Raw genomic sequence first — 11414 nt, forward strand, 5'->3', positions numbered from 1 at the left:
GATGCAGAGATAAAAAAATTCCTAGCAAAAATTGAAAAGGATTCCAACAGAACTCAAGATAAGAGCAAAAGCTAATTTCCCCAACTCTAGACTCCACTCGTGTTTATTGAACTGGCTAGTCTAACTGAATACTGGTGACAAATCTTGTCCAAATCATAGTTAAAACGAGCTTTAACCATTCACCCAAGATTGAACTAGATAAATCATATTGGGAAGAGATTCAACCGTAGGGTTAAACTGGTTTTCCATCATATTAATATCAACATGATCTCATACTAATGTCAATATAACTAAAACTAGTTGTAAAATTTGAACCATGTAATGTTGACATCATCTATTGAACCAATTAACCTATGGACTGGCCCGTTGACTGAGTATAAAAACTTTACACTCCACAGATATGTCAACGTTAATTTCAAGTCAAAACAAAAACATATTATCCATTTTGAATACACAATCTATCATAGTTTTGCTTTTGAGTTCTGCAACCTAAAATGCACTATAACGGTTAAAAAGTTCACAAACTATTTAATCAATCTAAACTAAACATTCCCAAAATATGTATGATGCACACACAAACTCAATATCTCTTTCGTGCTTTAACGATGTAAGATTTATTTAAGGGTGTCACAATATCCATGTAGTACATGTTTTCATTCTTTAAAATATAGGGCAAACATGTTAACGAGACCTAAATCCCTCAGCATAAATGTTATGAAACCTTAACATTTACCATCTACACTTAGGGTGCATTTGGTTTAGGGGGATTAAAGATTACTCTAGTAATCTATCTTTTATTACTTATATTACTTTATTTGGTTTAAAAGTAATAAAATATTTTAGTAATATTTTATTACCAATAGTGATGTGACAAATAACATAAAAAGTAATTTGATTATCACTTTTACCTTAGATATTAAAATATTACCAAGATACTCTTGATTTTATTATAATATATCATTTGTTTGTTAATTTTTTAGGGCAAAAATAATCATATTTTCAATTAATATAACAAATAATATAAAAAACATTTTAGAATAATTATATCAAAAAGTATTTAAGTAAAATAATATATTAATATTCTTTTATTACCTCTAATTAAACATAGTAATTATTTATACCTACTTGTTTTTACTAACATAGTAATAATTTATATCCAGTAATCTTTGAGGTAATCTATCTTCAAGGTAATTTTTTCAATTTTAGTAATAAAATATTCCCAGAACCAAACACCCCCTATATATTCTTCTCTTTCCACATCTCAAATTAGAGTTAGATTCGAAGTAAGTTTATTTAAATTTGAAACGAGAATATCTTGAACGAGTTCAAATACAAATCCAAGACAACGAACCCGAGCCCAAGTCCAAACTCGAACTAGAGCTGTACTTGACTCGCGAGTCAAGCACGACTCACTTGAACCCTTAAGAAACGATGTCGTTTCCAATCCTACCTAAAAATATGATTGGATTCAAAGCAGTTTGTTCAGACTAGAAATGAATTTAGCTCGAATAAGCCGTAACACAATGAACACGAACCCAATCACGAACATGTGATTAAGCAAGCTCAGCAAGCCTGAACTGAACCCAAACCGAGCCCAGTCCAAAATGAGCTGGGCTCGACTCATTTCCAGCCCTACCTCAAACTACCTTTAGAAAAGTTGTTCAATGCATAATTGGGCAATCTACAATCACACCTGCAACTAGGAAAGATCTAGTCAATAAAAAGGGAGAGATCTAATTTGGCTGTTATGTGGCTACAAATTTTCATGTGTTGTACTAAAAGTCATGACAATATTTCATGATATTATCAATTACTAAAAAACCAGCAACCATGCACCCTAGCAAAGAATTCAGGGCAATAGGAAATAACATGTCCAAATGATAGATGATGTTTAGTCTGATGGATTAAAGATTGGACCAAATATGTTGAGGGATGAAAACAAATTTGATAGAAATGATGGTTGACCAACTATGAACACGGGGCAAAATAAGTAGAGACATGTAGCAGCAAATATCGATACCAGTATTAGTCAAAATGGGAATATCATAAACTAATAAAACAACAAAAAGTACCCTAGGAAGTAAGGGAAGAAGATGAAGGGAAGAAACAGTAACTGATACTGAGTACAAGGAAAAAACCAATGCATAGAAGCAACAAAAACCGGTTAATTGTATACTATAATAATTGTTAAATAATCTTTTATAAAACATCTCCACTTGAAAACTGATCAAGCAACTGAAAGACAACAAAAAGACTTCAACATGCATCACCATCCTAAAAGAAAAACAAACAATATTTTTTAGAGCTTAGTCACTTACGCACCATATTCTAGCATCCCTAACAATCATAAATTGCAAGACCAATATATCAACAACCGAAGTAAAACCCCTTGGAAATGCTGATTATTCTATCCCACCAATTCCTCTCTAAAAATATCCCGTCTATCACTGTGTTGAAGGAATGCTGCTGGCACTAGACCAGAGACCTCACCATGAAGAATCTAATATCACTTCATAAAATTTCTACAAGCATATAGCTAACCAACATTGCCTACTTGAAATGAAGAATACACTCATCTAGAACTATTTCCAGCTATCATCACATTACTTTACACGAAAACAACACACTGCTACTGAATGTCACAAAGTCAGTTGATATAACAACATGCCTGATACAATTAGATGTGGGGACTGAACTAATACAGAAACATATCAAAACAAGATACTATGATAACCCCAATTATCTAACTGCAAATGATTCCTCAAAACAATTACATTAGCCAAAACACACAGAATCAAATGAAAGCACATACTTTGTATACAAGACTCAAATCCCTGAAAAGTTTGAACACGATTAAGTTGATATGTCAGGCCTGCGTGCCAGTCAATGCCTTCATCTGAATATGATTATTAGCGTCAGAAGTATTAGGCAAGGCCTCGTACGACCCCATTCTCCGATTAGCAACAGTCTTTGAAACCACAGCATAAGTAACCATAACAATAACAAAAACAAACATAACGTGAACCAAGAACAAAAGATCCAAAATAGCCATAGCTCTCAACTTCGACACCTCCGCATCACATTTCGTGGACCCTTCCACGCCCTTGACCACATCCAACAACTTGTGACACCCTTCCGGAATAAAAGCATCCACGTACAAAGAAAGCCCCGTCTGCAACTCCCACAGCCCGTGCAAACACAAGGTCCCACCCAAAGCCACATCAGCGACAAACAACCGTGGCTGACAAGCGAGAACCAAACAGAGCAAAGACAAGAGAAAGGAAATCCGTCCAGAAACGGTGTCGCATTTGGCCTGCAGATCGGAGGTCTGGACAGCGGCAGCAGCGGAAGAGACAGAGTACTGGAGGTAAAAAACAGCGGCGGCAAGAGCAAAGAAAAGATCAGAGGGGAAGGGGAGGAATGACGTGGATTCGGAGATTAGCATACAAAAGGAAGGAGGAGGAAGAGGAAGATAACAAGGGCTGATTGAAGAGAGCCGAAACGGTGGACAGGGGGTGCTTCCCTTGAGGAGGGGGTCGGAATCGGAAGAAATGAAGCATTGATGAGCGAAGGCGATGAGAAGACAGAGAATGAGGAGGTAGAGTTGGAGGTGTTTGAGACGGTGGTGGTGCTGAGGTAAAGGGAGGGGATGGTAGGGTTTGGCAGAGTAAGATTGGGGGGATTTCAGATAGTTGCGACTCGTGCAGATCGTGTGGTAGAGCCCAATTGAGAGAAGAGCTGAGGAGGAGAAGAGTTCGTACAATAGACCTGCCATTGATTGTAAAAATTTTTGGTTGATCGATGGATGGATTGACTGATTGATTAAGAGCTTTGTTTCCGAGACTGAATCAACTCAAGAAGATGACCAGAAACGCCACACTAATTCAACTGATGTAAATTTCAATTTGGGCTTCATACCCGGCCCACTAATTTGTGGGCCAGAAATCTGAATTTCGTTTTATTAATTTTTGTTTAAAATTGACTCATGAGATTACTTTATCACAGTTGGGTTAAACAAAATTACTGAAATAATCTTAATCTTATGACAATTTTACCCTCACTTATTCAATTTTTAAGATAAATATACCTTTTTTTTAAAATTAAAATTACTATCCTGGTTGATTGTTCATAGAAAATGTTGATTTTGTCTAGAGTATATGCTTGTCAATTCTATGTTCTTTAAATGATTAGTTTTGTTAACATGTAAGATTGAGATGAAAAAGTTTGTCGCACTATCCTCATTTATTTGTGATAGATCTTGTAAATTTTGTCTTAGATTTCTATGTGAGATCGAGATGAAAAAATGATATATATTTGAGATAAGATCAGAATACTTAAAATTTAAAAATGTTCACTTTCAAAGATTCATTGACCCTTTGCTCTCACGACATCAATTGTGGGTGGAAGAGGAAGAGACTCTAACTACCACCACAAATGCGATGAGTGTTGGGAGTATCAACAATAATCTCTAAGCACTCGTTGTCAAACTCTTTTTATATTTTTATTCAACCTCTACCTTTTGTTTTATTATTGTTTATTTTATCATTTTTCTCTGTTCTCTCACCTTTGATTAGATATAATTTTTTCTTGTCTTTTACATTTTTGATTTATTTAATATAAAATATTATTTTAATAATAAATACAATAATTATTCATACATACCAATTTACTCATTAATCTTTAATCTAATATATTTTGACCATAATCATAATTAAAAATTATTTAAAATAAACACACCATTAAATGGTAATTTTGATTTACAATATTTTTATTTATTACTGTTAAAAAAAACTAAAACAATTTAAAGATAATATTTTCCTCTAACAAACTTACAATTGCCAAATAAATACCTTCATTTTTTAAGTTTATTTTCCAAAAAAGGCCAAAAGACTTATTCTCACTAAAGTTTGCCGTATTCTTAAACTTTCATTTGTGAATTTTTAAAAATTCAAATACTCAAATATCATCTAATTTCTATTAGAATTTTCAATTAAAACTAAGATAAAATTGTTATTTTATCAATAATATTAAAAAAATATAATTTTATCCCCTCTATCTAGGGTTGGATTCGAACCGAGCCGAGCTCGGGCTCGGCTCAGTTTTTTAATGGCTGGCTCGAGTTCGGCTCGTTTTTGGCTCGACTCGGCTCGTTTTTCATATTAAAACGGCACTGTTTTGTGTATATATATGGATCAAAACGACATCGTTTTATATAAAAAAATATACCGAACCAGTTCAGACTCGGCTCGAGCTCGATCGAGCCGAGCAGAACCCGACTCGTTTCGGGCTCGAACCGAGCCGAGCCGAGCTCGAGCTCTAGCTGGCTCGGCTCGAGTCCAACCCTACCTCTATCTAAAGTTTTAAAAACTGATAATGTCACCCTAAACTCAACTTTCTATTTTTGAAAATTAATTTTTTCCCTCACATCTTTAAAGTTTTTTTCTTTTCTCTCTGACTATCATCTCTGATGATAACAAACCACCACAATCTCTATCTTTTTCTTCTCTTTTGACTGTCTCCCTCATCAACAAACAAAAATGAAGACGTGTTTTTGTCTCCGTTAACAAAGAAACGAAATTAGCGTAAAATTATCAATTTTTAAAATTTAAGGGAGAAAAATAAGATAAAATTATATTTTTTTAATTTTACTAGTAAAATAATAATTCTACCTTTAATCCTAATAAAAAAATTTTAACAAAAATTAAATGATAAATAAATATTTAAATGTTTGAATTCTTTTATATAGCAGTTTGAAAATACAGCAAACCTTGGTGGGAATAAGTCTTTGGCTGCCAAAAAAATGTAGCATACATGTAATTTCTTTGTCTTTTCTTTACACAGACTAGGTCAGATTTACTTAACACTTAAGCTTGATAATTCATAAGTGAGACTTTTGGCCATCAACATCCATCTCTCAATCCATACAGAAACTATTTGACTTTTGGCCATCAACAACATCCATCCCAGTATCTCAATCCACATACAAAAACTACTTGGCAAAACAAAAGATAACAATAAAAACAAAACCCATATTGTTTATCTGCTAGCAAGATCGATTGCACACAAGATCAAACCCTAGAACTAATTAATTCGCGTAAATAGCCATCTCTCTGCATAGTTGTTATGATGATAAATAAAAGAATACCAAGCACCGGCAGCAAATGTTTTCATCCAATCCAGCAAACCCACACTGAAAACTTGCACACTTTATTATAGAAGCAGCACCAGGAAAAATACTATCAGTGCCACTACAACAATTGCCAGCACCCACCAACACTGCAAAACAATGCGCACCAGTAACATAATGAGTTCCTTGTCCACAAAACCAACCCAAATCAGAGACAAAAACTCATTTATGATTCTGGAAGTTAACAACATTACACACACACACTGTTAGTTTTTTTTTAAAAAAAAAAACATTGTATCACTTATCAAACCAACCATATAAGTCCGAATTCTAACTTCATAGATGTAGCTAAATCTTGAATATGTTTGGCTTCCTAAATTTCCCTCAAAATCAATATGCATTCATAAGAAACACCACCTGTAAAAATTGGTTTTGGCAAGCATGATATGAACCACCTAAGTCCCACATACTTAATGGAAGTCTCTCTAGATCACTTCACAGCTACTGTCCTCAACAACAAAACTGAGGGCAGAGAAATGTCAGAGCTTGGGGTTCGGAGTTAAGCTCTATCTTATGTGCATGCATAGGAAGATAGGATGAAGACCTTGGTCTAGATAGTAGGATGCTTGGTTTTGTTAGCGGATTGTGAATGCAAGTAACTGAAGATGATTTAGGATATTTGACAAGGAGCAATTTTATGACTTTAGCCAGAGTGAAAATTTTAAACACAATAGCAGCCATCTCAAATTTGGAAACACAAGTTGTCAAATATTGTGATAGGACAAATCTATGCTTAAACTTAGTAGAATTTGAAGTGTCTGCTGCTTACCCATGATGCTCTGGATTTCACACTTTTGGAAGCCTTGGCTAGCTGAACTTTTGCGTTACTTGTTGCAGCAGCAGAAGATTCAATATTTGAGTGAATGTCATCTATTGGAATGAAACAAGTTAACAAAATAGTGATAAGAAACTTCAGAAAGCTCCAGAAGTGGTAAGCAAAATGGTGCTATAAGAAACAAAAATAATAATTGACTTGGTATCTAACATCTTACCAATAACCACACCCTGCTCGTGAACTAGAACAGCAAGGTCCTTGAATATTTCATTTGCTTCTCCAATTTGCTCTTCAATTTCTCTCAGACCCTGTTCCCTTTCTTCAATTATGGCCTCATTGAAGGCAATTTCATTATCCAGCAGAAGTATCTCCTGCCTGCACCCATATATATGTTTGAGAAGACTCATTGCAAAGAGAAAATGAAAAAATTCCAAACTTTTCAACACAGGTAATGACAATGTAAATAAGTGATGTCTAAAGTTAAATTGAAATGGAAACATATTTTTACCATGAGATACTAAATACAAGTACTTTGAGAGAGGACAACAACTTTCTTGCCGATATAAGGAGAAAACATAACACCGTAGTTTCATAAAAGCACTAGAATTATCAGTAGTAACACAAATATGAATCTTGAAATTGTTGAATAGAACAAACGAAAAAAGTTGAAATGCCAATCATAAATCTATAGAGCAAATTTACATTCTCCTAGATGGAAATACAAGTATTTACCTCTTTTGTTCCATAAGAAACGGCTGGTTCTCAGACGCCACATATTCGCCTGAGCCAGAGCTTTCTCTGAAAAAAAAAAAAAAAAAAGGGAAGAAAACCCAACAAACATTAGAATTTTAAAATTATTGACAGATAACTTTGAAGTAAAAATTTACAAAAAAGAGAGAGAGAGACAGAGAAACAGCAAGTGTGCAGATCAATACATTGTTATTTGTGTTGATTGAGGAACAGAAGGGGAGTAAGTAGACTCGCGCTCAGAGGCAAGCTGTTGGACTTTCTGAAATTCTTGCAAGACGGCTTGAAAATCTCTTGCAAGCTTAGCATCTTCAATTTTTTTACTCGGCTGAAGAAGAAGAAAACCCTCCAAAATTAGCTCAATTAAAAGGAGATTATGTATACACATAGACAAGTTGGTAAAGTGAGAATTACATTGACGTTAGCATCTCGATCGGATTCGCTGAGGGTTTTGAGCTTAGCAGAAGTTTCCTTAACTAACTGCAGAATTCTTTGCCTTGTATTATGCCTGACAGAGAACCCATCGAAAAAATCGATTAAACAAGAGAATAAAGAAAGATTTTAAAACAATTGAAGATGAGAAAGTGAAAAAACAAACAGTTTCTGGCGGTGATCAAGAGTGTCTTTGGCAGTTCCGATGGCATCAACAAGACGCCGAAAAGCTGAAACAGCTGTACTGATCTGGAAAATCCCGGCTGCCACAGCTTGTGATGGGCTCTTTGACACTGTCGATTTTGACGATGATGCCGGCCTTCCGCCATTCTGTATATCCTGAAAGCTCATTTCCTTTCCTTGTTCTTTTTCCGGGAAACAGAAAGGGGGAAAGGTAGGAAAGCATCAAGTGCATTTCATGATTAAATTAATGAAAAAGAAAACTGTACATTATGCGGGTGCAAAGATGACAGGGGGAAAGAAGTGGGTGGTCTAGTTGCGAAAAGATAAAGTTGTGTTGCATCAGTGAGAAGCTGAGGCCGGCAGGTTACTGTGAAGTGGGCGCCACGTATCCCATGAAACCATGAGCTCAACTGAACAACCAGTCAAAAATAGATCCCCTCCACAAAAGCTTTTTGGGGTTTTGCTTCCAGATTAATAGCTGTTTGATGTGACGAATTCAATATGAGAAACTGCGTCTCTTTCATCAAAGAAAGAATTTTTATATATAATTTTATATATAAATAATAATAATATATTATTATATAATTAAATAATTAATAATAAAAAAATAAAAAATATCTAATTATATAATAATATATTAATATTTATACCCAAAATTATATTGTTTTTGCAATTCACATAAATGTTTCTCTGCAAAATTACTTGTAACCATCCTTCTTTTCAAGAATTAGATAATAATATAGTAACTTCAAATAGCCTCTGTATAAGTACAAAATCCCTTTCCAACCAGTTTATGCAAATTAAGACAGCAGTGTGAAGGCTAAATGGCAGAAAGACAAGCAGAACAAGAGGCAAGTCCTAGTTTGGCAGAGTGAACCACTTCTATTTGATGCAAAATAGGGCAAACATTGCCCAAAGGTAGTTTGAATGGTAAAAGATGTGGAATCTTTGAAAGATAAGGTTTGAATTTGAGATTTGTTAGCATCATACTAAGATTGGATCCTTAATTTTTTAGACTTGGGATTTACTTGTTCAGTATGATTGGTACAATATACTTCATTCTGTTAAGATAACTAATACTTTATAAGCGCAAGAAGAAAATCATGAAGTTGAATCGAGAATAATATTGTATACACAAATAATATACATAATTTTATATACAAATAATGACATGTCATTATATGATTGGATACTTTTAAATTAGAGATATAACAATACTTAATCATACGGTGATATATTATTGTTATGTATAAAGTTATGTATATTGTTTATGTACATAATTTTATTATAATGTAAAAATCATGTGGGATTTCTAACGTGGCCTCTGCCCTCCATCGGTCGCTAAAATATGAGTCTTCTTGATTGATTTTGTTTCCAATCATTGGAGCAATTTTATGAAAGTCCAATGGTTTTCCGAGGCTTATTTGAATGGACTTTATTATCTTATATTTACATGCCACAATAATTCATATTTGAAGGATCAAAGTTTCTTTTTCTGAAACTTCTTCAACAAGAGAATGGAGTCAAAGGTATTGATTTGCAATGCCATCTTATTGCTCATGGCATGAGTGCTAGAAGGACAACCAGGAGAAAGGCAAACGATGCAAGAAGGTTGTATAGTTACCTTTTGTTTGATCTCTGTCGAAAGCTAAAGAATTTTGGTAAATATCAGATGTCATGGAATCTGTCGTCTGTGTGAAAACCTTCTTATTCATGTTTGTTTCCATACCTACAGTCTTTTCTGAAGCATAGATTCTAGGGATCCCAAGATCTGCCGCTATTCTCCTTACATAAAGCTTCGTCAATAAAATTTCCATGGAGAAGGGCTCTTTTCCATACTGGTACCGAAGACTCTGTGAATTGCATCAATGTCCACATACCAATTTCAGCAGCATTTCCCCGGCCCTATAAATTTCTGAATTTGTTGATTTAGTTTATGAACAGAACATATTGTTACAAACTGGATTACACATAGATATCAAGACCAAACCCAAGAAAACACACCCTTAGTCATACATTACATTATATTATGTGAATGCTACTTGAGGCGTTTAACTCCCAAGTGAACTATTATTATTTCATCTAAGAAAAAACATAGCCTGGAATAGAGCTACAAATGAGCCAGTTGCTTGTGAGCTACTTGCAGTTTAGTTATTGTCAAACTGAGCTCGAAGTCACATCTCAATTCGAGTACAATTTTAATAAACCCTTGAAAATTTAATATTATACATTTATATAAATCTTACTCTCTCACTTTAAATATGAGAGGTGATTAATATATATAAAAGTTATAGGATCAAACTCGTGACTGAACTAAAGTATAATATCAATAAACCCATAAAAATTTAAAATCATGTATTTATATAAAATCTTATTTTCTCATTTTGAATATAAGAGGTGATTAAAAATATATAAGTTATAAGGTTTAACTGTAATTTCTCGAGTCTTCACTTTTAGCTCAAGTGGATAATGTCCGAGTTCGAGCCCTATGTCTACTCCAATGAATTGAGCTTGAGTTAAGCAATACTCAACTTGGCCCACCTCATTTTTACCCCTAGCCTGGAATCCCTCTTAGGACTCATACTTTTTGAGACTTGGCCGCATGCATTGACCTTATTCTGGTTAATATCGCACTAAGCCTTTGTTTAGTGAAATGGAAATTGCTCCTACAAACAAAGCTATGATATCACAGCCTTACAATAACAAGAGAAGTGCAATAGTCTGTGTATAGCAAAAACTGTGTAGGAACACATAATTGACTCTTTTAGCATGTCAATTTCTATATGTATAAGCATTCAACATCAGATCATACAATTCATTATTGTTTGGAAACAAAGGTCCAGAGAGAAAAAGCCACCTGCGCAGACTGGTAAGGAACAGTGATTACACAGTGTTCATCAAACTGTATTCAAAGGAGGGATCATGAGTAAAATCAGAAAAGTGCAACAAAAACAAGGGAAACTAATAACATATACACAGCCAGCACAGTGGTCTGTAAATCTGTGGCTGCGCGTGCGCGTGCATGTGTGTGCGCACGTGCATAACAGTTGGGTTCAAATTTTAATGGTTAAGGCATAAGAGAAAGTAAGA

The 11414-nt window shown here is 34.4% G+C and overlaps 1 protein-coding gene and 1 pseudogene across 1 annotated transcript; both read right to left on the reverse strand.

The window, feature by feature from the left end:
- Positions 1-2607: 2607 nt before the first annotated feature.
- LOC123222620 lies at positions 2608-3874 on the reverse strand (annotated as a pseudogene).
- Positions 3875-5852: 1978 nt separating this feature from the next.
- On the reverse strand, positions 5853-8720 carry LOC123222643 (syntaxin-22-like). The gene is made up of 7 exons (XM_044645519.1): positions 8308-8720; positions 8124-8217; positions 7898-8037; positions 7695-7760; positions 7180-7337; positions 6957-7057; positions 5853-6276 (listed from the first exon to the last, which is right to left on the reverse strand). Exons 1-7 carry the CDS (start codon positions 8490-8492, stop codon positions 6211-6213), a joined length of 810 nt encoding a protein of 269 aa, XP_044501454.1. The 5' UTR covers positions 8493-8720; the 3' UTR covers positions 5853-6210.
- Between the last annotated feature and the right edge of the window lie 2694 nt (positions 8721-11414).

Source organism: Mangifera indica, chromosome 8, assembly GCF_011075055.1.
Source record: "Mangifera indica cultivar Alphonso chromosome 8, CATAS_Mindica_2.1, whole genome shotgun sequence".
Lineage (NCBI taxonomy): Eukaryota > Viridiplantae > Streptophyta > Magnoliopsida > Sapindales > Anacardiaceae > Mangifera > Mangifera indica.